The 26221-nt window shown below is 56.0% G+C and overlaps 1 protein-coding gene and 1 long non-coding RNA gene across 4 annotated transcripts; one reads left to right on the forward strand and one right to left on the reverse strand.

Annotated features, from left to right (window-relative positions):
* Positions 1 to 15051: 15051 nt before the first annotated feature.
* Positions 15052 to 18649, reverse strand: C22H1orf216 (chromosome 22 C1orf216 homolog). Of its 3 annotated transcripts, none has more exons than XM_077189559.1 (2): positions 18517 to 18649; positions 15052 to 17349 (listed from the first exon to the last, which is right to left on the reverse strand). In XM_077189559.1, exon 2 carries the CDS (start codon positions 17331 to 17333, stop codon positions 16524 to 16526), a length of 810 nt encoding a protein of 269 aa, XP_077045674.1. In that variant the 5' UTR covers positions 17334 to 17349; positions 18517 to 18649; the 3' UTR covers positions 15052 to 16523. The 3 variants fall into 3 exon arrangements, with proteins under 3 accessions (XP_077045674.1, XP_077045673.1, XP_077045671.1); XM_077189558.1 differs by having other exon boundaries at positions 15052 to 17411; positions 18517 to 18642; XM_077189556.1 differs by lacking the exon at positions 18517 to 18649 and adding an exon at positions 17472 to 17853.
* Positions 18650 to 19183: 534 nt separating this feature from the next.
* On the forward strand, positions 19184 to 23788 carry LOC143695610 (uncharacterized). Its single transcript, XR_013185003.1, has 2 exons — positions 19184 to 22306; positions 22378 to 23788. It is a non-coding gene; the product is annotated as an uncharacterized LOC143695610 (long non-coding RNA).
* The last annotated feature ends 2433 nt before the right edge of the window (positions 23789 to 26221 follow it).

The following is a 26221-nucleotide window of genomic DNA, read 5'->3' on the forward strand; positions in this document are numbered from 1 at the left end:
GGCACCTCCCAGTGCCCTGGTGCTCCCTGTCCACGAGCAGGGACGGTGGGTGCTCCCAGCATCCTCCCCAAAACCGGCCACTCAGCACCTCACCAGCAGAGTTGTGCTTCGTTAACGATTCTGCAGCTCACTCTCGCTGCCTTAGTGTGCTGATCAGGCGGGCTCGGAGATGGGGAACAGGAAAAAAACATGGAAAGAAAAGAGAAAGAGCAGCCCAGGGCTCCAAAGCAGCTGAGGTGTCAAAGACAGAGATTTAATGAATGTGCCTGCGGTTCACCTGAACAGATGAGCATGAGCTAGAAGGAGAGAAGGAAGAAAATGGAAAAAAGGAAGGATCATTTTTCAGATTGGCAGCTCCCCTCCCAGACATCTTTTAACAAGAGAGGGAAAAAAAAGGCTTTAAAGGGCCAGCCAGCTGCTTCCCTGCATGCTGGTGGGGACCCGGGTGCTCTGCACCCATTACAGGGGTCAGGCTGGGTTGAGGCTGTGACTCCCAGCCCCCCTTGTCCCCTCAGCTGCCCGGGTGCTGTAGGATCTGGGTGCTGTGGGACTATGGTGGAGAGAAGGATTGGGAGCAACTGCTGAAAAGGGGTGAGAGGAGGCAAAGCTGCTGGCTCATCCATCCCTGCACCAGCCCCATGAAAGGCAGCAGTGTCTGCCTGCAGAGCCACTCTGTGCCCAGAACATGGCAATAAATGGGGGTTGGCAAGGGCCAGCCCAGGATAGTGACGCTCCTGTGCCCAGAGCACCCAGCACACCTGGGCTTTCCTTGGCCCCCAACAGTCCATGACTCTGCTCCATTGCATCTTCTAGAAGTTGCTCTGGGAGAGCCTCGGTTCCAGAGTTTCTTTGCATTTTTCCAAAAGAGAGACATTTCTTCTCCAGTGCAGCTCCTTTTCTGTAACCATTTGCCCTGCATAAACCAACAGCCTGTGTCCAAGCAGTTGGCCATCAGTTTATCCAATGTTTCTCTTTATAATGTCTAGTGGGAACAATATTAATAAAATACTGTATTTATATAATAAATATTAATACATTTTTCTTTAATACAATTGTATTAAGTGCAATGTATGATATGTCCCAAGCCAGCAGCTTCCCCCTGCTCCTCCACATGAGGACCCACACCACACTTCTCATTCAGACATCACTGCTGATCTCCATGGGCCTCCTGCAGGATCAGGGACAGGAGTACTCCAAAAATAAAACCAGCAAGGCCAGCATATCCCCACTGTGTTCCTGCCCCTCCCAGCTGGGTGCTGGGACCTCTGGGTCCCCCCCAGCCCGTCCCCCACTCCAGCACCGTGCCAAGCGCTGCGCGCGGCTGCCGCAATTAGGGTGATCTGGATTTCTTCGTAGCTGCAGGACAACGTTTTTGAAGGCAGGACTTTGATCTTATTTCCTAAGAGTTTCTCTTTCCCTTCCTTTTCATGTGTGTTTTCCCTGGGTTTTGTCTCATTACTCAGGTGAAGGCTGATGTTCCCCACGGCGGCCGTGCTGGAGCACGGTCCCCATTCCCCCCCTGCCATGGGGACCCGCGGGCTCGGGGACGGGGCATCCTCACGTCCTGGAGCAAGTTTGTCCATGGGCTTCTCCTGGGCAGAGGCTGCCAATTATGCTCAGCACGCCGAGCTCTGTCACATCGGCTTCTTGTCAGGGAAAACACGGCACTGGGGTCCTCCTTTCCCCTGGTTTTTTTTTGTCTGTCGTTGCTTTTTTCTTGGTATTTTTAATGATTTTGCAAAGGAGCCCTAACAACAGAGATGAGGGCATTGCCCACGTGCTGCTCTGGGGAGGCTGGGACTGTCACCCCCTGGCAGGACAGGATGGGCACGGGGACAGCCCTGCAGCCTGAGGAAGTGCCACCAAAGTCCAGGCAGCCACAGGGAAGCTGTCAGTCTCTCAAGATGTGCTGTTGGCTCAGACCTGAATATCAAAGTCATCCTGGATAAATAAATAAGCAAATCTTGTCCCCTGAACATCAGCATTTCTTCTTAAAACAGGCCCAGCCCTCTAGCTGCCCTAATCCTACCCAACACCAATCTCCAATTAAAACTCCAGTGCTGAGTGAGTTGTAATTCGTAGCACCTTGGGGCCATTTTATTATTATCTTTTTTTTTTTACCCATTAAAACCTGTTTTCTCTAAATGAAATAAAATAGGGGCAGAGATAACAAAACTCATTGCTTTTTCATATATATATATATAAAAGAAAGAAACAGTTTGCATTAAAAAAAAGAAGTTAATAAATGGCCGAGCCCCAACAGATGGGGGTGTGTGTGGAATTTGCATTTTTCAGATTAACATGCACGAGCAAAGATAGAAAACGCACTTGCCCCGGGGAAATAATTTGAGAAATCTTTGCATATTTTATTTAAAAGCATGCCACGTTAGGCAGGGTAATAATGCAGAGCGATGGTGATTAGGTTAGGCCTGGAGGGATTGCAGCCTGGGACCCTCCCTCCTCTTGATCCAGCTCATCCTTTTGCTGAGCCCCCCTCAAACCCTTGGTGTTACAGCCCAGAGACCCATCCCAAAATCCAGCCCTGTTGGGGTATTGGTGGTTTAACCCTGTGGATTTGGGGCAGCTCCTGTGGTCCATGAGCTGCTTCTCTCCTCACTTCCAGGTGATAAAAGGATCCCAGTTTAGTTTCATCCCAAGTTCTGAGCCCTGGGACCCCCCCATGTGTTGGGAGGGATGCCCTGCTCAGGGTTCAGCCCTCTCACAGGTGAGGTGTCTCCCTGGGGCTCTGCAGATCCTCTGGGATTTACAGCATTCCACAGGACTGGTCAGTGGTCCCCAATCCCTCAGGATGCTTGGGAAATCACAGAGGTGGAGTTCAGGTGTGGCAGCACCGAGGTCCCGCTTCTGCCAAAGCTTTTGTGCCATCATCTCCTGTTTGAAGGCAGGGAGTAAAATCAGGGCTCATCCCCCAAAAGTGCTGGGGACACTGCACATGGAGTGTGCTTTAAAAATTCATGGGCTTTCCTGAGGGATTCAGGCAGCTTGGGAGAAATTGGGTGATCTCTCATAACCTCTGACAGCCTGCTCATGGCACTGATAGAGCCCCAGACCTCTGAGCTGAAAGGTGTTTTTTCTCTCATCCCACAGTGAGGAAGAGGAAGATGAAATAAGCCCAGTTTCAGGTGCCAGTGGCCCTTCAAGACATCCTTCTCTCAGACAGCAGAAATGGGCAGCCTGTGCCCTACTGCAGGTTCACAACCATCAGCCATCAGCTCTTACCAGCACCAGGGCTAGGATGCTGCTTTGGCCTTGAAATTATTCTCCTTTTTAACGTCAGCCTCTGAGTCCTGGTGTTAAGATCTTGTTTGCCAGGTCTCTTTCAAGGTGATGAGATCTTGCCACCATTCAAGAAATTCTTCAGCTGGGGGTTGTAGGGAAGACAGTCCTGTGCAGTGGAGCAGAGCTTGGAGCATCTCCCAAACCAGTGGTGGGCACTGTCCATTCCTTCCCAGCCATACCTGGGGAGGTCCCAGGTGCTCAGCAGCCCCAGTGCTCCTCAGAGCCACCACCAGCACCTCCACACCCAGCTGGAAATGTGGCAAAATCCCTCCTGCCTGGCAAAACCAGGCCCTTGGAAAGCTCCTGCCACTTCCCTGGCTTTGAAATCTGACCCAGAGCCTGACTCTCTCCCTGTCTGCTCCCATTATTAATAAACTTTGAAGGGCTCCCTTCTGTCCTTAATGAGATTAGTGTTATTTTCATGCATTGCTGCAGGGCAAAGGACTGAAAAAGTGGCTGATCTGTAAACTAAAGGGTGCTAATCTATAGAGGGTGGGTCCCCCATTCTCATGGCCTCGGGGGCTGGGTGAGAGTAATCAATTAAAAGAGGGGATTAGAGGTGCCGTGGTCACCTACTTTATTGAGGTCACCCTGACACCCTCCCAGCCGTGGGCACACGCGGGTCCAGCTCGGTCGTTGAGGCTCTTAGAATTAAAAAAGCCTTAATCACCAGCCCCTGTTCAGGCTCTGGACCCAAAGGAGCAGTAGGGAAAATCTGTTGTTAATATATTAATGGGCACAGTTTGCTTAGCGGGTCTGTCTGGGCTTTGTAAATTAATGCTAATTTAAAGCACAACCTCACTGTCTTGTGTTTATTTTTTTCAACTTTATTCAAGTGCCTCCTTTTTGCCAGGAACTTGGGGAGGAAAAAATACTCGACCTGGCCAAATAGGGAGTTGCTTTTGCTGTGGTTTCATAGACGTTCTAAAGGCAGATTAAGGAAGGAAAGGGTGGACTTGCACCAACTGAGTGTGTCCAAACACTGCTCCAGTGGCCATAATTGTGGAGAGAAGAGATTTTCTCTCTGAGGATTTCCTTACCAGAAATGCCTTGGGCAGCTCTGGGCAGGGATTGAATCGCTGTCCCCGTGCCCTGTTGGTTAAAAACCAGCTGCACTGTGCATGTTGTACTCCTGGGATTTGTGTCCTTCACTTTGGATCACAAATCTGTGCCTGAAAATGGCCCAAAGCCCTGACCTGCCCCTGGCCCATCTTTGGGGAGAGGAAAGAGCAGTTTGCTGCAGGACTTGGGCACTGACAGTAATTAAAAGCCTCTTTTCAGCAAGCAGGAGCCTCAGAGCATCCAGCAAGGGCTGCAGCACACCTGAGCCCTGAGGAGGGGCATGCAGCACACCCACCCCTCACCTGTCCTCTAATGTCCTTCCCCTGGGGTGTCCCACCGACCTCAGGAGCCCCCGGGGCATCTCCCAGCCCAAGCCCAGCAATTCTCCCTGCAACCAAACCGTGCCCCAACAGCAGCCTGGGCATGGTGGGCGTGGGAAGCAGGGCAGGGGTGCCAGGCAGGGGTGTCACCGTTGTCACCCACAGACGCAGCTCGGTGGCATTGTGCTGACATTTATCCACCCTGAGCCGCCGGGACTTGTCACTGCCACCGTGACACATCCCCGACACCCACGGGGTCCCACCCCCCTGCTCCCCAGAGAGGACCCTGCCCTGCTTCTCTCCTCTCTTCCACGTGTGAAGGGGATGTCAGTTTGGGTTGATCCCGAGTCCTGTTGCTGTCTGGGTGATAGTTCTGGGGTGCTAAAGGGATTAGCAGCCCTCTGCTGAGCCAGGCTCATAATGCAGAGACTGTCAAAATAGCTGCCTTAATTTCAAGATCAACTTTAGACAGGGGAGAAAACTAATGCTATAGGGAGACAGCTCCTTTTCTGGGTGCTGAGGGAATATCAGGCCCAGAGGAAGGAGTTTTCCAAAAATTGAGGATGAGCAGCATGTGCCAAGGGCCAAGACTGTCCTGGATGCCACCAGGAATTTGGGGTGTGTGGGACAAAGAGGTGTGGGCATCCTCAGTTACCAGTCCTGAGGTAACCTAAACCCCCTAAATCACCTAAACCTAAACCATCAGGTCGGTCCTGGTGGTTATAAGACTGCTGGTTTTATATGGGGGTTTTATATGGGGGTTGTGGCTCACCCCATCCCTGCCCCAGAAGGGAGATTCCCCCTGTACAGAGCTTTATATTGGGAATGTGGGCACCTGCTCCTGGCACGGAGCTGAGCTGGGAGCTTGGAGGCAGCAGCCATCAAGGAAAAGCAGCTGGTCCAGTGACTCATGGCACAGCCTTGGAAGGCCTCAGGCTGGGCAACTTAGGAGCTGTCATTTGCTATGAACACTTTCTGGAATTTTGTCTAAGGACAGGAGGAGTAAAGGGTTTCTTTGGGCTGAAGATGCCACTGGGGACACGGAGGCTCTTGCTCCACCCTCCGCATCTCTGCTGAGCCCAGCATCAATCAGCTCCCAACACTCCACCTCCTCCACAGGAGCCACACCAGCCCTGGCGCTGCTCCCCGGGATGAGGGACAGGGTGAATTGCCTTCACCCCACCTCCTGCGCCTGCCCCTGCAGGGACGGATGCCCCGGAGGGCTCTGGCGGGCCGGGAAGGGGGGACAGCCCTCGGCACCCCCCAGCCCTGCCGCTAAACCCCGGCGTTGGCAGTGGGTTTAATCCGCGCAGCCCCGCTCCGGGCTGCATTGCCATGGGCGATGCTGGATTAGGGACCGGCCGCCGCACGCCTTTGTCCTCCCTTTGTGCAGCATTTTGCTCGCCTCTGCCTTAAACCTTGTAACCATTTTGCTGCCTTTTAAAACCGCCTTGAATAGGGGGTGGGATGCAGAGGGGTGCGGGGGAGAGGGGCCGAGGCTTTGAGGTTGAAGGGAGGCATTCAGGCTGCAGCTGCCCCGTCTCAGCACATTCCCCGTGACCCCCACGGGCACCGCCGCGGCCACCGAGCAGCGTTGGCAACGCGGCCGCTCCGGGACAATCCACCTGCTTGCTCGGGACAAGCACTTTCATGCCTATTGGGATTAGAGATTTTAAGTGTCGTTCCAAATTGTGCGGATAAACAGTCTTGTGAAAACTTGTTATCGTGGGGAAACGGCCCCGCCGCCACCCTCCGTCCCTGGCCTTTTGTTCGGGCAATTTTTATTGCCGGATTGGATTTGATGAGGTTTAAGGTTTATTCTTAGGACTCCATTGAAGAGCTGATCCTTTGTCTCCCGCCGTGGAGCGTGAAGAATATGAAACGTAGGCAAAAATAAATCTGCTTTTCACACGCATTAGCCCCTGGTACACGCGGGGACCACCAAACGCAGCTGAGAGCAGCAGCACCCCCGGCCCTCTGCCCCAGCCCCCGGCTGCACGAGGTCACTTTGGCCCCCACACCCTCTCCCCAGTTTCCACAGTCCCCTCTGAGCAGGGGACTGGAACAGGGAACAGGACTGAACAGGGAACAGGAGCCTGGGTGGTCACCGGTGGCCTTCTCCCAGCACAATCCCCACTGCAGGAGCCACCCAGGGCTGCTCTGGTGACACAGATTTAGGAGGTGTCAGGTCTGTAAAGAGCCCAAATGGTGGTGGTGGAGGGGGAACACCTCTCCCTGCCCACCTCCACAAAACCCCAGCCCCACAGGCAGGTCAGTCCCTTCATCGCTTCATTTATCACCAGTGACTTCAGGAGAGATTCATCAGCAGCGTAATTCCTGAGGAAAGGTTGCTCCAGAGGCTGCTTTCATTTCACAGGAGCTCCCTGCAAATTTCCCCTTTGCTGCAGGAGCCTGCTCTGACACGCTCCCAGCAGCACCAGGATGAGCCCTGGCCCCGGGCTCCATCCCCACCTTGTCCCCTGAGCCCGGGTAAGGCTCGTGCCTGGCCTTGGAGCTGGCGACTCCTGAGCAGCCTCCAGGGCAGTTTTGGCAGCACCAGGAGCCAGCAGCAGGCGTCTGGCACAAGCCTAGAGGTTGAGTTTCTGGAAAGTCTGGAGCTGGAGGCAGAAAATCATGCAAAACTTGGCGCATTGAGCTTGTTCCAAGCAAAAAAAAAAAAACAAAACTAAACCTAGGGCATTGAAAACTTGCTCAGAGCTGAGCCAGAGCAGGGCTGGCCTGGAGGAGTTTGGCTGGTTTCAATCCACACCTCTCCTGGTGGTTTCCAGTCCCTGGGGATCACTGGACACAATTTCTCCCTCTGCCAGGTCCCACATCTGGGAACTGCCACAGCCTCATCCTCCACCACGAGGAAGGCTCTGGCATCACCAGCAGGGATGCAGCCTCCCTGCTGCTTGGAAAGAGCTGGCAAATGAGCAGGATGGGACAAGAGCTTGCCATTCCAAGCATTTAGGATGCTTGGAAATAGATATCTGCTCTCTGGATGGTTGTCCCACCACGATATATCATGGAAGGGGCGGCAGAGGAGGAGCTTGGCTGGGAGGCCCACACTGGTGCCATGCCCTCAGGACATTTACTGTCCCCTTGTCCCACCAGGCGGCCCTGGGCAGGGTTCACAGCAGCCTGTCCCCCCCATCCACCACAGCGTTTCCTGCTTTGCATCTCGTGAGATGATTCCCCAGATACCCAGGGATGTTCCAGCTCCTCCTGTTTGGATAAAATATCGGTAATTACACGCATGCCTAATTTGAATTATTTCCACAGTGCAATCCTGGCGCTTTGGACCCCACTGAGTAACGTGGCAGGAGACTCCTTCCTCAACAAGGAGATGTTGGGTGGTGGCACTTCTGCTTCTGGCCTGGGTGACCATTGTGGCCATCAGGTGACCCCCATGGGGTGCAAACAGCTCATTGCCAGCACCCACAGAGGGCACGTTCCCAAATGCACTTTAGGTGTCCATAAAGGTGAGTGGAGAGGGGGATTTGACATCTGCTCTGACCTGCCCCGGGTGTCCCCACATTGAGGGTGTGGGCAGTGAATTGCTGTGCCCATGGCCTCGTCTGTTGCCACAGAGCTGACAGATGCTCTCCCAGCCACCACGCTGCTGTCAGGAGCTGTGGGGCTGCTGGAGAAGGTTCTGGGTGAGTTTCCTTGGCCCAGGCTGGGTAAAATGTCAAATTTGATTCATGTCATGGCTCCTTCTGGCCCTGCAGTCGATGAGTGCAGAACTGGGGCTGGCTGGGAAACATGAACTGGTTCATCAACTGTTCAAGGTTTTAAAACTTGGTTTTCTTCCAGCACGCAACCAAACCAAGTCCTTTGGAAAGTTTTCCATGCTGAGCTGCCTGCATGTCCCAAGGAGCTGGGGGCAGAGCAGAAATCTCCCACAGCTGGCGGAAGTTTTTGGGCATGGACATCTCCAGCCCCCTGTTCCCTCTGTGCTGCCTGCCCACACTGATCCCTGCTCTGGCAGGGCCCTGCCCACACTGCTGGGCACATCCTCTGTGCATGGTGGGTTTCCCTCAATGCATCCCCTCGCTGTCACATTGTGTTATTTGCTCTTGAGAAGTGACTGATGAGCCTTGTCCTGCCTGCAAAATTCCCAGTGGCCCCCCAGAACTGCCAGGGCACCAGGGGGGGATGCTGGAAAGGGGACCCCAGACCTCAGCACCCATTGCTGCCTCCCACCCACCAGCATCTGCAGTGGGTGGCTCAGGACTGGAGGGGGGTATTATTTGGGGATTAGCAAGTGACACCTCAGGTGGGATTCATGCCCTGATGCCCTCCTGGGCACCCCCCACCCAGGTTCCTGCCCGTTCCTGGCTTTGTGGGCAAGGGTCAGGGCTGGGCTGAGCCCCTTGTCCAGGGCACAGCAGCTCCCCCTCCACGTCTCCTCCAATCCTTAATTCGTTCTCCATCATTTTTGTCTCCCCCTCCTCCCCCTCTCTGTCTCAGCTGCCTGATGAATGAAGGATGGGTTTTTAAGCCTTTTTTGCCCCCAAGGCCTGCAGCTCTGGCTCGGCTGCTATCGCTGGGATAAATGCAGCTTTTGGGCCCGGAGCAGCATCCGCCGGAGCCGCGGCCCCCCGCGCCGGGTTATCAATCCCCGCTCAGCATCGCCAGCACCGGCCTGGGTCCTCTCCACTGGGAGCCCTTTTCCTACCCTCTGGCCACAAGAAAGACCAGTCTGACTTAATTCTGCACAGTATCAACACCAAACAGATTCAGCCCAGCACTACTGGCTCTCCTAATTCGGCTTTGTATTCCTTGGTTTTCATGAATTTTTAAAAAGTTTCCATTTCTCCCGGGTTTCGGCGGGTTTGCTGGGGTGTGTGTGCCCCAGTGCTGGCTCTGCGTCCTCCTCCTTGCCCTCCTGGAGCAAACAAAGGACACAGAAAGTCAGCTTGGAGCTCCTCAGCCTGGGAAGTTTTTGGATGGCTTGAGAAACCAAGGGTGCCACAACTGAGGAGAGGAAAGGGTTGGGGTGGTGATCAGGTCCTGGCACAGCCACGGTGCCACTCCTCCCTCTGGCAGCACTCAAACAAGAAAATACAGATGGTGCCACTTGCAGGGCAGAGCTGGAGACTTGGGGAAGGAGGCTTTGGGAACAGAAAACAAAATGAGCCAAGCCCTAAATGGACTTTAAAAACCCAGATGCATTTCTTTGTTGTTTCACTTTGTTGCTGGTGTGAAATGCAGCCTCCATCCGTGACTGGGAGCTGGAAGCTGCCTTCTCCCTCCGGCCCTGTCCAGAGCAGAGAAATTAAGCCAGGACAGAGGAAAATGGAGATTCCAAGATGGAAAACATAGATAGAGTCTGTGAATGCAGCCAAGCCAGGCACTTCAGTTTAAGTCTAAGCACAGACAAGCTGGAAGCCTCACTCTGCCACACTGATCTGAGGTTTTGTCCACTTCCAGTGGTCCACAGAGAGCTTGGACACCAGTCTGGCCATCCCAGAGGTTGAAACCCGGGCCCAGCCTGTACCCCAGGGGTTCCTGTCTGCAGAGGCTGGCAGTGGCGACACTGCAGTCACACCTGTGTCACAGAGCTGGAGCCTGTCTTTGGCAGCCCCCAGCCCCATCCCAAACTGCAGCAGCCTGTGGGGAATGGTGTCCCCCCATCATGGCCAGGAGGAGCCAGCAGCCCCCCCAGTGAGCCCCTGGGGCTGCACAGGGATTTGTTGGCTGTGCAGGAAGAACCTTTGATTTTAGCCCTCAAACACTCATGGACAGGCCCTGTGTCTTGGGATTATTATCATCTTGAAGGAATAAAATGCAGCACTGGGGCTTTTGGGATTCAACCCAATGCTTCCAGGGCTCCAGATATTCCAGTGCTGATGCTGAAAACCAGGAAGGCATTCCCTGCAGCCAGACAGCCACTACATCACCCAGGACCCGTGCGAGGAAATAATGATGTACAGCTGGCCTTGGGGCACTCTTTGCAGCTCGATTGGCCTCCCTGGCAGAAGAATAACCGAGAGTTTATTGCCTCTCTTCCAGTGATCTTTACTCCCAGCTGTTTTCTCAGGGAGGCCTGGATCCCCATACCTCATCTGAAGAGCCACGGGCTGCTGGGGAGGCACTGAGGAGGTGCTGGCTCCTGGGATAGGGCTCTGCTCTCACAGGGGAAATCCTGCCCCACCTCTGTCCAGAGCAGATGCCTGGGAGCCCTTTTCCCCTCCTCCTGCAGGTGCAGTGAGCTCCTGGAGCAGCAGCAACACCCTCGGCCTCAGCACCCAACCATCCCAAATGGACAGCACCCATGTGCTCACTCCCTCACACCCCATCCCCTTCCCCAGCACCAAACACCCAGTGCACCTGTGTCTCAATGCTGCACCTGGGCAAAGCCCTGCAAGTGGTCCAAGAACCCATTTCTGACTTAAATCCCACCTGCCTGGGCAGGAGAAAGGGAAAAAGAGCCCCTTCATGCCCAAAGTTGGTGATTCCTAGCTCCTGGTGCTGTTTACAGAGGGCAAAGGTGAGATGGTGGCAGGTGATTTTTTTGCCCCTTTCCCTGGCCCTGCTGCAAACAGCCTGATTGCTTCGATTGCTACAACTCCTCTGTCATTAAAATGTAAATGAAAACAGACACAAAAACAATCTGAATTTCCAGCCGAGTTGCTCTTGCTTAATATTCTACCCCGAAGGGGGATGTGCGGAAGCAACAACATTTCAAAGGGAATCATTAAAGAAGGGAGGCTCAAACTGCGTTTCCATCAGATACCGCGGCAGAGCCCGGCTCGGGGTCCCGCCCATCCCAACGCCGCTGGAAAGGACGGGCAGGAGCCGGGTCCTGGCAAAACGAACCATCCAAGGTGAGGAGGATGCCCACACTGAGCCGGGCTGTGCTGCTCACAGCATTCCAGGGTGAGGGGGATGCCCACACTGAGCCGGGCTGCGCTGCTCACACCATTCCAGGGTGAGGAGGATGCCCACACTGAGCCGGGCTGTGCTGCTCACAGCATTCCAGGGTGAGGAGGATGCTCACACTGAGCCGGGCTGTGCTGCTCACAGCATTCCAGGGTGAGGAGGATGCTCACACTGAGCCGGGCTGTGCTGCTCACATCCCAGCGTGGTCCAGTTCTGCCTGTGGTGCTCCAGGTTCACGTTTCCAGCTGCAGCGATCAGGCTGGGATGATGCCCAGGTTTTAACATATTCCAAGGTTTTAGAAATACCCTGGAAGGGCATCAGGGTTTGCAGTGTGCCCTGACACCTCAGCAGTGCAAGGTGGGGGGAAGATCCTGGTATTCCAAATCCTGCCTCCCACCTTGCCCACCCTGAGCCCTTGGCACTGGTGCTGCTCTGCTCTGTTTCAAGCAGGAGGTGCCTGTATTTATTCGGTATTTATTCTGACAGTGTGAGGCAGTTAAAATGAAATATAAAACACCAGGGAGTGAGAATAGCCTGAAAAAATCTGTGAATGGTGGTTCTGTCCCAGTGGATGCTGCTGGAACAGGAGGGATGCACCAAGGCTCAGGACCACAGGAACTCCCAGGATTTGCCCCCAACCCTCCAGTTCCCACTGGTCAGTGCCACTTACCCAGGGCTGCAGGGAAAAGGAGCCTGGATGGACAAGGAGGATGGACATCCCCTCCTGGATGGACAAGGAGGATGGACATCCCCTCTCCTGGATGGACAAGGAGGATGGACATCCCCTCTCCTGGATGGACAAGGAGGATGGACATCCCCTCCTGGATGGACAAGGAGGATCTCTCTGTGGAGAGACTGGAGCAGCAGGACAGAGCCCCCCTGCTCCCCACCACCCTCCTGGACCTCCCAGGCAGTGGCAGGTGCTCCCAGCACGGTGGCACCTGGGGATCCTATAAGGGCTGAGCTCATCTCTCCAGGCAGCCTCACTCCTCCATGCCCCAGGGAGAAGCCTGGGAAGGATGGTGGCAGTGGGACAGGGGGTGCCCAGGGGGTGGGACCCCTCAGCACACTGGGTGCTGCCTGGATGTGACATTTGGGGTGAGGGGAGCAGCTCTGGCTGTGCTCACCTCCCCAGCTGAGAGCAAGGAAAGCCCTTTTCCCACTGCAAACCAAATGGGGGATCTGGAAGTCTTTGAGACACAATAAACAAGGGATCCTGGGATGCTTTAAGTGTGTCCCAGTCTGGATCTCTGAATAATGACCTGAGATGATTAATTTTCTTTTGTACTTTCATTGCATCAGTTATCACATCATTCAGTTTTATTTTTAAAGACTTTTTTTAAACCCACAAAATACTGGAAAGGGTTAGAGTGGATTCCAATTACAAGGTAAAATATTTCCCTCTAAAGCTTTATAAATACTTGATTTTGGTGTAATGCCATTATTTTAACTTTCAAAGCAAGGCAGCATTTGCCAAACCCTGCTTTGTGCAGTAAAACTGGCCCAGCGTCACAGGGATTTGATATAATAGTAATAATAAACTTTCAGAGGAGGCCTTAAAACCAGAGGGGCCATGGGTCAGGCATGGGAATTCAGACTTGGATGCTGTGGGGTCCATAGCTCAGATCCCCCCGTGCTGGGGGCAGCCCCAACGTGGCTCCAGATCAGAGCAGTGGCTGGATCCAGATCCTGCTGCTGGCATTGCCACAGACCTGGCGTGTTTGGGGCTGCAGCATCTGCCCTGAGAGCCAAGCTAATCCCTCTGTGAGGTGAGAATTCAGCCCCTTTAAGGAGGTTTGGCCGTCCCTGAGGATGGGGAAATCCCTGGCATGGAGCCCTGGGTCAGATCCTGCCCGTGGCACCCATCCCACCTGAACTGCACCCACAGGGGGCTGAGCACGGGATGCAGGGTCAGAATGTCCTGGGGGTGGGACCCTGCCCCTACAGGGTCAGAATGTCCTGGGGGGTGGGACCCTGCCCCTACAGGGTCAGAATGTCCTGGGGGTGGGACCCTGCCCCTACAGGGTCAGAATGTCCTGGGGGTGGGATTCTGCCCCTACAGGGTCAGAATGTCCTGGGGGGTGGGACCCTGCCCCTACAGGGTCAGAATGTCCTGCAGGGTGGGATTCTGCCCCTACAGGGTCAGAATGTCCTGCAGGGTGGGATTCTGCCCCTACAGGGTCAGAATGTCCTGGGGAGTGGGACCCTGCCCCTACAGGGTCAGAATGTCCTGGGGGTGGGATTCTGCCCCTACAGGGTCAGAATGTCCTGGGGGTGGGACCCTGCCCCCTCCAAGCTGGCCCGGGCTCAACCCTGCAGCATTTTGTGTCTTTATTGGTTTTTTCCCCCCCCGCAATTGGTTGGGTTTTTAATTAATTCCCAAATCTCATTTGGGGCGCGGGAGCTGGGGGTGGAAAAGCTCTGTCTGAAGTTGATTTTGCAAATCAGTTCTGGCCATCTCCAGCCAGGTCCTGGGGCAGGAGCATCAGGCTCCCAATAACCAGGGAGGAAGCCTCTTGTTGCCAGAGCAGATCCACCTCTTTGATGTGCTCCCGCAGTTATTCTTTCATTTCTTGAGCAAATAATCTGGATTTTCACAATATTTACCTTGGAAATAATTATTTGTGTAAAGCATTTGACCAAGACAAACAGAGAATCTCTCAGTCTTGCTGCAGGGCTGGGAGGGCTCATGTTCCCCCAAACCTGAGGGAGCACGGGCTCCATGGAAAGTGGATGAGGTGAGAAAAGGGCTCTGAGAGGAGCACCCCCCATCCTGTGGAACCCCCGAGGGCTTGGACAAAGGGACGAGGATGGAAAAATGTGGCCGCTCTGCCCTTCATGCCTTGCTGTGTCTGCACATGGATCCCTGAACTGCATCCCTGGATTCCCACAGACTCAGAGGCTGGAAAGGAGAAGCAGGAAGGGGTGGGGGGAAAGGTGAGAGAGGGTTCAAAGGGCTGCTGCAGCCTCGGTTTTTCATCTCTAGCTAATCTCTGTGAAGCCTGAGGCAAAGTCACCTTTGGGTCAACACTCAGGTGTCGTTATCTGCCACCCCCATCACCCAGAGCTGCCCCCAGCCCTCCCCACGAGCAGGGCCGCAGGGCAGGGTGCCAGGAATGCGGGAATCCGGTCCCCCCGGTTCCAGCCGCCTTCTCCTGGGGCAGAAGGTGAGTCCTGCACCCAGACCGCACCCCGGCTGCCCCACGGCAGAGAGGGGAGGAGCAACACACACCGGGGTTTAAAAAAAAACCTAGAAAACTGAGCCTGGACGAACTGCCAGAGCTGGCACAGCAGGGCAGCATGCCCAGGGGTGCAGGGACGGGAGGAAGGTGACAACACCTGTGCCCTCCACCTGCCATTCACCCAAGCTCCACCTGCACAATCCCCAGCCTCCGTGGTGAGCACAGGGTGGCTGCTCCCAGCCCTGAGGCCTTGGGGAGGGAAAGGAAGGAACAAATCCAGCAGGGGCTCGGCTCCTTCAGCTCCAAGGCGTTTATTAAGGTGTGCAACATGCCCACGATCACAGGTCTGGGATACAACAGAGGCAGCAGGAGCTGGACACGAGCAAGCAGAAGGGAGGTGAGGGCAGCAGGAGCCTTGCAGGAAGCTGCCAGAATCCTCCAGCGCTGGCACAGGTTGCTTTGAGCTGAGTGCACCCTTTGCCATCAAAATGTCCTTTTTGGAGGAGGATTTTTGTGGCTCTCCTCGCTTCACCCACTGGCAGCAGCCCCAGGGGGGGCAGAGCCTGTGCCCCATGTGGGGCAGGAGGAGGCTGGGGCTGCCCCTGGCCCGTGGGCCACTGGTGGGCTTGGCCACAGTTGTTCATCCACAGTCCAGGAGCATCTGGTGGGCGGTGGGTGCCAGGTTCTTCTGCTGCTCCCATGGCAGGCAGCACTTTGGCTGGGAGGCATCTCTGGAATCCCTCCTCACCCTCCTTTGCAGATGAGAAATGGAATCAGTCCCCAGCTTTGCTCGGCAACCAGGGCAGCATGGGGAGTGCAGGCCCCTCTGGCTGAGCCCTCACTGCTGCTCCTCCTCCTCCTCCTCAGCACTCAAATGGAATGTGTGTCCTATGGATGCACAGCAAAGCACAGCAAACACACACAGCAGCTCCTTTTCCATCTCTAGCTAAGACAATTGTTCTTTGGGTTCTGTGTACAGCTCTCACTGGATAAAATGCAGATTCAAAAAAAAAATATTCTTTTTGCTCCCAAATGATAAATTAATATAAACACCAACACCACAAGTTCATGAGCAGCTTTGGGATCATGCACTGAGCGAGAGAATTGCCCACAGCAGACAGACGTGCACACACACATAGACCTAAATTAACTTTTCACTAATACTGACATTAAAAACATACATTGTTTGGATCATTTGACTTAAATTTACTTTCCAGCATTCTGAGGTCACTTTTCAGAATGAATTTTTTTTCTCTTTTACAGCCCAGGACACCTCACTCTCACCAACAAGCAATGTTTGCCAGGGGCTGGGCTGTGGCTGCAGGGATGCACCGGTGCAGGTGGGATCACCTGCAGTGATGCAGGGATGCAGCAGTGCTGGAAGTGCTTTGCCCAGGGAGGTTTGGAAGCCTCACTGCCCTGGGGCCCTCACTGCCCTGCAGTTCCAGCACGGCCATCCCAGCACTGCTGTGGCTAAGCCAGGCTCAACAATGGACCAGATTAGGTTTAAAGATGAGCCTGGTCACCTCAAGCTCAGCAAACCCCAAGATCCTGAGGTCAACCCAGCCCAGTGCCACCCCAGACCTGGATGCAGGACAAAAATTCCAGTGCAGAGGATGATGGAGATGAACTCTTCGGGGACTCTTGGCTGCGTTGGAGAGAGATGGGAAGGGCAGGGTGGGCACCCAGGCACAGGATGGAGATGCCACCAGCCAACAGCACAGCACCTGGAGGGTGAGGGCTGGGCCAGGCTGCTCTGGTGGCACCTCAGGGGCCAGGGGCAGCTGCAGCAGCGACGCAGGCTGGGCCCTGCTGCATGCAGCGGATGAGCTCCTTGCGATTATCCAGGATGGTGTCGAAACTCTCCTGCAACCGGTTCTGCTGGTCCACAACTCTCTGCTGCAGGCCGTGGATCCAGCGCAGCAGGGCCAGGCGCCGGTACATCACCAGCTGGATGTGGTGCTTCTCCTTCTCCTGCTCCTTGAAGCGCTCCTTGTCCTGGAGGTGCTGCACAGCCTCTGCCAGCGCCGGGAAGAGGGTCCCCAGCTCGGGCTCAGCCGGCTCTGCCTCAGGGGGGCTCTCGGCTCGGGGGGCAGAGGCAGGAGGGTCCCAGGTGGTGCTGCAGGCGCTGTCGGGGCTGTCGATGCTCAGGGAGCTGCTGGCGTAGCCGTTGTCCTCTGCGGGGGAGCTCGGGGGCTTGGCACAGCCCTCGTGGGCAGCGCTGTGTCCCCCTGCCCCGCTGACCTCGGCTCCCTCGGGGGGGCTGCGCTCCCCCTGCTCGGGGTGCGGGTCACCCGGGCCCGGGGCGCTGTCCCTAAGCCGGCCCTGGCCCATCTGTCTCTGCATTAATAACAGCAGATTATCCGACGGATTTGTGGTGTTTTCGCTCCGGCTGGAGCCCTCCTCCGGCGGGGACCCCGGCGCTGGCTGGCTCCAGTTCTCGTTGCTGTCACACACCTCTCCCACGAAGTTGGAGTTGGAGTCCGGCCCATGTCCCGCCCCTGGGAGGGCCGTGCCCAGCGCTGGGCCCCCCCGGCCCTGCCGGAACGGGGCGTTTGCCGGGCACACAGCAAACATCTCACCGGTGTCCTGCCTGCAGGAGAGACACGGAGCCGTGACACGCCTGCGGGCACCTGGGCTGTGAGCTCAGGGCAGCTGCAGTGGAGAAAAACACGCTCATTGCTTTATTTACCTCTTTAAAGGCACTGGACCTACCATGGGGTCAGTGTTCCCGGGTGTTGGACTGCTGCTCTCAGCATGGCCCCATGCTACATCATGGAATCAGGGAATGGATTGGGTTGGAAGAGATAAAGCTCATTTAGTTCTCATCCCTTGCCATAGGCAGGTGTGCCACCCGTCCAAGGGCATCTTCCCACCTGATGCAGAAGCTCAAGGAGCCACCTCCCATCCCATCTGTCTTCCCTGAGAGCTCCAGTCCCAGCCCCTGTTCCTGCAGCATCCCTTGGGTGATGCCAAAGGGCATCACGGGGCTCAGGCACACAGCTGCACGTGCTGCAGGCAGCATTTGGGCTGCGGCTGATGCAATTAATTCCATGCTGGTAAAGGTGTGCTTGGAAGGAGATGCTGTCCCCACAGCAATAAATGTCCTTCAGCAGCCGAGACTGCCTGGGCTTCTGTGCACAACCTCTGCCACCAGCCCTGCACCAGGGCGGGGGGCTGGCCTCAGCCTGTGCCCAAAGTGGCGACACCACTGACCTTCCCTCCCTGCAGGACTGGGAACAGGCTGGCCCAGAAAAGGGAAGGTTATCCCAGTGTTCCTTGCCGGGTCACCGGCAGCGAGAGGCGCTCTCCAAGCCCTCTCCTACCAGGAATCCTCACAGGAACCTCAGCAAGGAACCCATCGGGTGTCCCGGTCTGACCCCGGCCAGCAGCGGGGCACCAAGAGGGGCGCAGGAGCCCGTGCCCAGCCCGGGGTGCTGGCAGAGGCCTGGAGCCGCGGGACCCCTGCCCTGCAGCCCCCGCAGTGACATCTGCTCGGTGACACCCCCATAAAACCGCTGCCCCCCATAGGAGCTGCACCCCATAGCAGCGGGGCCGGGCTGCGCTGCCGGGGGGGATGCGCGGCCGGAGGGGCCGGGCCGGGGAGCATCCCTGCCCTGCAGAGCCCCCCGGAGCCCCCCGGAGCCCCCCGGAGCCCCCGGGACCCCGGCCCCGCTGGAGGGTCCCGCAGAGCCCCCCTGAACCCTGCCCCGGCAGCCGCCGCTCCGCTCGCACCGCCCGCCCGGCCCCGAGCACTCACCGGCCCGGTCCGGCCCTGCTCCAGCCCCGGCCCCGGCCCCGGCCCCGGCCCCGGCCCCGGCCCGGGCTCCGTGCGCCGCCGCCGCCGCCGCCGCGGGTGGGAGCGGGAGCGGAAGCGGCCCCGCGTGGGGAGGTGACACGGCCGCACTTCCGACAGCGCCGGCAGGGCTGGGGAGGGACAGGGATGATGGGGGGGACAGGGATGATGGGCGGGATAGGGATGCTGGGGGGGACAGGGATGATGGGGGGGATAGGGATGCTGGGGGGGACAGGGATGATGGGCGGGATAGGGATGCTGGGGGGGACAAGGATGCTTGGGGGGGATATGGATGCTGGGAGGGATATGGATGCTGGGGGGGATATGGATGCTTGGGGGGACAGGGATGCTGTGGGGGGGACAGGGATGATGGGAGGTGCAGGGATGTTGGGGGAAGACAGGGATGGTGGGGGAGACGGGGATGTTGGGGGGACAGGGATGCTGGGGGAGGACAGGGATGCTGCGGGAACAGGGATGCTGGGGGGTGCAGGGATGATGGGGGGGGACAAGGATGTTGAGGGGACAGGGATGCTGGGGGAGGACAGGGATGCTGCGGGAACAGAGATGCTGGGGGGTGCAGGGATGCTGGGGGGTGGGACAGGGATGCTGGGTGGGTGCTGGTGGGAGCTCCCCGACACGGGCAGGGTGGCTGGATTGGGATACTCTGGCTCCTTCCCACCGGCCCCTGGGTCCCGTGAGGCTCAGCAGGTCCCCGTGGGGATGGGGACGGGGCTGAGCGCTCAGTGGGTTCTTTATTCCCCTCGCCCGGAGCCGGGGTGGCGGCACTGGGAAAGGAAAAGGCTCAGGAACATCAAACGGTTCCCACGAGCCCCCGGCCGGCGCGGGGGTCACATGAAGCACCGGGAACGTCTCGGGGGATAAAGAGGCTTTGTGCGGCTGGGAGCCGCGGTGGGGACAGCCCCATACTGCCCAGTCACCCCCAGAGCTGCCCCGGGCGGGGATGGCCCCATCTCCTGCCCGATCACCCGATGTGGCCTTGCCTGGCATCCTGTGCGAGCTCTGGGACAGACACGGCACGAGCAGAGCACCCTCCACAGCCCAACCCCGGGCTGGGCTCGGCACCTCTCACCTGCCCCGAGGGGAGGATGAGGGATGGAGGTGCTTTCAGGATGGACAAAAATCCTTTTGAAAGCTCTGAATTGCTGGAGGTGGGATGCAGGGAGCAGATGTTCGCCCATGACGTGGTGAGGGTTTGGAGCAGTGGAATATGTGAGTGATAAATAAGTTGTTTTAATTTCTCGTCTGCCTGACAGGCCCCTTGATAGCCTCTCCTGCTCCTGGCTGCTGCAAGGGCTTTGACAACTCCATGGAGGAGCAGTCAGAGGGGCAGGACCAGGAGCTGTAACTGGGACACTTGGGCTGCAGCTCCAGGGGAAGCCTGGGATTAAAGGAACAAACCCTTCCTGTCACACAGGAAAGGCAGGAGCTGACTCAGGCACCTGGGAATGGGCAGGACAGAAAGAGGAGTTTGGGCACACAATGGGCTCAGCTCAGCCTTTGCCATCAGCCAAGCCTTTGCTTTGTGCTGCTCTGGGCTTCGCTCCCGTCATGGCCTGAACTCAAACTGGGTGAAATTTTCATCACTGAGAGCACAGAGGGAATTTTGATCCATTCAGGGACCTTCTCCCCCAGTTTACCAAGAGGCACATCCCAAACAGGCCTTTTCCATCTCTGGTTTAGATTTCAACAGCACAGAAAACCATGAGCGCCACTGGGGTTTGGCTCCAGGGCAGAGCAGGGTTTCTCCTCTCTCAGCTTTGCTTGTCCCCACCCCAGGAATCCCCACAGGCCAAGAGGTGCCAGTGTGCTGGAGCCTGCTGCAAACCTGCTGCCCTGGCCTTGGCTCCACTGATTTGGGGGGTTTGGGGTTCCTCCCCAGGTGCCAACCATGGCAGGAGCCAGGGAAGTTCTGGGTTCACAGAGGGATCCAGAAGCAGTGATTTTAGGGGTCTGTCTCACTGGGATTTTGTGCTGGTGCAGCTCAGGTTCAGCCCAGCTCTTGGGATTGTCTGTGTCTGATAGGGCCAGCAGGATTTGCTGCTTCCTGTGAAAACAGTTCCATTCCTCTGCAAGCCAGTGTCCCCCAGGCCCAGCTGTCCCTCTCTGCAAGGACCTGCCTGTGGGGACACTGTGGGGAACCCCAGAGCAGGGAACCCCAGCTTGGGGACAGGATAGAGGGGACATGGTGACTCAGGGAGGGCTGGGCTGGTCCTTTCAGGGGCAGTGGGAAAGGGAATGTTTGGAAGTGGAGAGGGCTTAGTGATGGACTTCAGAGTCATCTTCCCCTCCCCTTCCCTCACTTTGTTCCAGAAATAAATTAAAAGCTCTCCCTCCAGGAAATTAAAAATAATTTAAGGAGGCTGAGCACAGGACTTGATTCACTGGGGTTTTGGAGCTGGAGTTCCTGGGCTTGGAAGGCCAAAGGGTGCTGGGGTGACCCACTGGAGCTTCTCCAGAGGGCACTGGCACCAATTACTCCACCAGGGCCATTCCCTGGGGCCTGGAATGGGTGGCCTCTGTGACCAGCAGAGACCTGCTGCCATCACAGGGACGGGCCAGAGATGGCAGCCTGGCACTGGCCATGCTGGAATTCACCCTCCAATCCCAGGGCCCAGCTCCTGCTCCCTGTGCTCATCCTGCTGTCTGCTTCTCATCTGCTGTGTGTCCTGCTCACCACTGCAGCGTGCCACAGGCTTTGAACCAAATCAGTCCCAGAAGGAGCCCTGGCACTTGGCCCTGTGCCCACATGACATCAGCCATGGCTGGTCCTGACCCCTCTGCTGGGAAGGAGGCAGCAGAGTTTGGAGCCACCCAGTGCAAAATGAGCTGGGGATGCAGAGCCTTGCTCCTGCTGAGTGCTGGTGCTGCTGTTCCTCAGGTTCTGCCTGCATGCCCTCTGCCCAGCAGCACCCTGAGGATCCCACCCTGTCCCTGAGAGCATTGTCCATGTGCTCCTGGAGCTCTGGCAGCCCTGGGGCTGTGACCATTCCCTGGGAAGCCTGTTCAGTGCTCCAGCACCTTCTGGGGATAAAACTCCTTCCTGATATCCAACTAAACCTCCCAGTGATGCTCAGGTGGGGACATGATGGCATCTTCAGCACCAGCCCAGGTCACAGCTCACCCAGGAGCCACCATCCCACTCGTGGGCTCATCTTGGTATCCCAGTGCTGAGATGGGCAGCTTGTCCTGAAAGAGTTAAGGGTGAAACATTGCAAATATGAAAAAAAAAAGAAAAAAATTACGAAAGAAAAAAGTGCCCTGAACCACATGCGACCTAACCTCCCCAGCGGCTCATCTGAGTTTAATAATGGAGGAGGGAAATCTCCCAAAAAGCTCTCAGAGAAATTAAAGTAAACAGTGTGCTGACCTCCAGCCCGCAGTGCCCCGACGCTGACTCGCTGGCCACAGCCTTCCCTGGCATCCCCTGTAATTGTAAACACATTCAGTAAATACAAGGGGAGGGGACTGAGGGGGTCCTGGGGATGCAGCTGTCCCCACGGCCACTGGAACTGGGGCTGAGCACTGGGCCAAAGCCATGGGTGATGTCTCTGGGCAATGTGGTCCCAATGTGGTGTGAGGGGCTTCACAAGGACTGAGACTGTGAGGACTGAGGTCCAGCATTGCCACTGGGACCACCACACTGCAGAGCTGGGGCTGGAAAACTTCGTGTTGGGAGCAGGTCCTGCAGATGGAGAGAGGAAGAGGAGGAGGAGGAGGAGGATGCTATTAACAGGTTTGTCCTCTTGGCCTCACAAAATTTAAAAACAACACTCTTATTTTCTAAACCCTGGTCATTTTTTTTAGGCTGAGAAAAGAAAAGCAACCCCAGGCTGTACGAGAGGGGCCAGAAAAGCTGTTGGTCTGGAGGGAGGAAGCATCACTGCCAGCCCAGCCCCATCCCTGGCCTGGCTCCATCCTCATCCCCAGCCCCAGGTCCATCCCCAGCCCTCTGCTGCTTTACACATAGAATCCCATGGTCTGCATTTCCCACAGGATTTTCTGGGGAAAACACCACTTAGGGAAGGGGCAGAGAGGGCTGGATGCAGGCGATCCCATTCCCTTGTGCACAGCCCCAGCCCCTGCCCAGTCCTGCTACCTGTAACTCCTGAATTCCTTTTCCATCAGAATCCAAAGCAGTGGCAAATGCAATGTGTTTGGTGAAAAATGCCAGGGATCTGCAGCCAGATTGGATTTCAGAGGGGCTGGGAATCCCACGGAGGTCAGAGCCTGCTCGCTGCAGCAGCTCCCAGCCCCAAGAATCAGCCTTTGGGTGGCTCTGGGAGGAGGAGGAGGAGGAGGAAGAGGAAGAGGAAAGGGCTGCGGGGCCTGGGAGCCCAGCAGAGGTGTGACCCTCTCACCAGGGATGGACACGCAGCTCTGTCACCCAGCAGGGGCAGAGACCCCCTTGCCAAAGCACTCATTCTGAGGAGCAAGCCTCCTTACTCTTTGCTTTCCTAAACCCCCCCAAAAATGGATTTCTCTTGGCCAGGGGAGCTGGGCTGATGTTTCCTCTGTGGTTTATCCCTGCTGAGCCACAAAAAGGGAATATTGCTGCCGACTCCACCCCTTCCATCCGACCAGGACCCAAAAATCACCATTTCCTCTTGGCCTGTGAATCACTAATAAACTCCAGACAGAAAGGGCTGATTAGGAAATTGTTTGGGAAATGGAAAGGAAGGGGGAGGGACACACAGCCGGTGCCTCTGGGTGGCTTTGCCCCTCGGCGTCACCTCCCAGAGCCGCGGGCTGGTCCCCGCCTTGGGGTCCCCAAATCTGCTCCAGCCACAGCCCCAACCCCACGGGGCTGCAGGCAGAGCTTCCCAGCGCATGGATTTATTTATACGCAAGGATTCGGGGTGAAAATCTCAGTGTACATTGAATTATATGTTTTTTATTTGACCACCATCCCTTGGCTGTTCCGAACTCTCCAGGGCAGCCTCACCACAGTGTCCCTGCAGGGCTGGTGTCACCAACTGGGAAGGGGATGTGTGACATGTGCTGCAGCCCCAGCACTGTCCCCTCCCTCCCTGCCAGCCCCAGCACCCCCTGAATGCTGCACGCTCGCTCTGACACAGAAAGGCTCCACATTTGGACTTCATAACGCAGAAAAAACGTCAGGATTTTGAAATTTCAGCCTTGGACCCGAATCTGATACATTCCAGAAATGCTTTAATTTATCCCTTTGTCACAACATTCAATAAAAGGTTTCATTTCAGCTGCGCCGCTTTGATTAATAACTGTAACAGATTCTAACCTGAAGGAATCCTCTGATATTGTGTCCATGGAAATTAAATGTTTGATTGCACATAGTCAGGATTTTCTGGTGTGGAAACAGCTCCACTGGAGAACTTTGAACAAGCTCTACTAAAGAAACACTTTGAGTTATTTTTCCTTCACCTATAACAAGTCCAAACATCTGTTAAAAATTCAATCAGAGCACAACTGGCTACATAAAAAAAATTAAAATTTGGGGTGTAAAATGAAATGACTGTCCAGGTTGAAGCCAGGTGGGATGGCTGGACGTGGGCTCAGCACTGGTGCCCACCTGGCTGCAAGGAACAGGGACCATGGAGGGATCCCACAGCCCATCCCCTCCTGTCCTGGCATCATCCAGGTGCCACTGTGCTTGTCCTTGTGTCCCTGTGACCTCCACACCACCAGCACCTGCCACAACATCCTGGGGATGGTGGTGACTGAGGCAGCGGGAGCCACTTGGCAACCCCAAAACAGAAGACTGGAGCAGAAGGTGCCTTTTGGGCTGACAAGGATGCTTCCCATATGCTTGAAATAAAATGGAAACACTGGGATTTCCATTGTCTGGGTACATTTTCCTTTGTCTTTCTTCCACTTCCATGGCATGGCAAGGGGTTCATAGCTCCTTAAGCCATGGGAGAAGGCAGATGGATGGGAAGGAAGAGGGAAAACCAAAATCCCCTAAGAATTTGGGAACAGGAGCACTTTTCCACGGGGCTCATGGCTGGCAACCGCTGCTATCAGCCCTGATCCCAGCTGAGCTGTGCCACAGGTGCCCCTGTGCCAGATGGGGAGCAGTGGCACATTTTTGAGGTCAGAAAGCAGAGTTTTCAGCAATTAGAGCAGCATGCCAAGATAAACTCCCTCTTCCTGGCGGATCCTTTCCCATCAGCCATCGTCCCAGCGAGACAGACCCCGGCGAGGGGAGCAGCCCAGCAAATTCTCTCTGCATGGGTGAAATTCCCTCCGCTACCGAGGTTATTATCTCCCAACAGGAACCAACAATATCCTTTCATTTAGGCACTAATTCGAACAATGTGCGCCGGCCGGGGGAGGAAGGGCGCTTGCTGCTCCAGAGCCTTTGAAAAATCCAGGCAGGAGCCAAAGCAGAGGGAAAACAAAACCCTGGGATGATGTGAATGGCTCGGCAAGGCAGGGCCAGGAGCAAAGCAATGCTGGAAATGTGGTGCTGCCAGTGCAGGGCATGGCACAGGGGCACTCAGGGCAGCTTTCTGCCAGCTCCTGTGCAGGGAATGCCGTCCTTCAGGCTGTGCTGGAGCCAGAAACCCCATCCATGGGGGTTTGCCCACTGGCAAAGTCACCTTCTTTACTTAACCAGTGTGCTCAGCCTCACAGTTCCAATTCCCATTGGCAGTAAAAGAATTCTAAACTTCTTGTATCTCAAAGCCTCACATGAGGCACCAGGAAAAGCTGAAGTAACTGAGAACTGTGAAAACATCCTCATTTCTGTTTTTCAGGAGCAAACACAGCAGGGGAAGGGAGGCCCCACCAAGTGGAGCTGTTCCACCACCACCCCAGCACCCAGGGGCTGGTGGCCATGTCCCATGGGCTGTGCCCACTTTATTCACTGTGGTTTGTGATGGGAGCAGCGTGGTTTGGAATTGCTCCTCCACAGGGATCTCTGCTGGCATGTGTCTGGAGAAGCATCCTCATCCTCAGTCCCATCCTCATACCCACTTCCATCCTATTCTCATCTCCATCTCCAGCCTCCTTCCTGACCTCATGCCCACCTCCATCCCTATCTGAGTTCCTGCTGGGATGCACCCTCCCATTCCCACTGGCTGCCCCAGTGCTAATCCCTCCTGGGCACACCTCACGGGGGTTTCCAGGGAATATGGGGGGATTCTCCCATATTTACTCTTCAGGTGCTGCTGTTGTGAATATTTGCTCCTATGTAGGGAGAGCAGGCACACTCCCTGACGGGGATATCAGTTGGAACATCATCTAATTGATTACATGGAAATTGCTGCTGGTGGAAAGGGAAGCCCTTGCCTTCCTCTCAGTGAATTAATTTTACTTTTGCCATTCTTGGCTGTGCTCAATTAATCTTGTTAAAGTGATAAAATTTTAGCTCACACTTCACTCATGGGGTACCAGGGGAGCTCCTGGGGTTGGTTAATCACAGAGTAGAATCATGGAATATCCTGAGCTGGAAAGGATCCACAAGGATCGTTGACTCCAACTCCTGGTCCAGGACACCCCAACAATCCCACCCTGAGCCTGGGGGTCCTGTCCAAAGCTCCTGGAGCTCTGGCATTCCCTGGGGAGCCTGGGCAGTGCCCAGCACCCTTGAGGAGAAGAACCTTTCCCTGATACCCAACCTAATTCTCCCACTGATGACAGCATGAGCTCACCAAGCTGCTTGCACGGCCAC

The sequence above is a fragment of the Agelaius phoeniceus genome, chromosome 22, assembly GCF_051311805.1.
Source record: "Agelaius phoeniceus isolate bAgePho1 chromosome 22, bAgePho1.hap1, whole genome shotgun sequence".
NCBI classification, from domain to species: domain Eukaryota; kingdom Metazoa; phylum Chordata; class Aves; order Passeriformes; family Icteridae; genus Agelaius; species Agelaius phoeniceus.

Excerpts from the sequence above, each read along its gene's own strand:
- C22H1orf216 (XM_077189556.1), bottom strand. The coding sequence starts at position 17,515 with ATGCTGAGAGCAGCAGTCCAACACCCGGGAACACTGACCCCATG. Across the intron at positions 17,350-17,471 it reads CCGGGAACACTGACCCCATG|GCAGGACACCGGTGAGATGT; the intron begins GTAGGTCCAGTG and ends TCTCTCCTGCAG.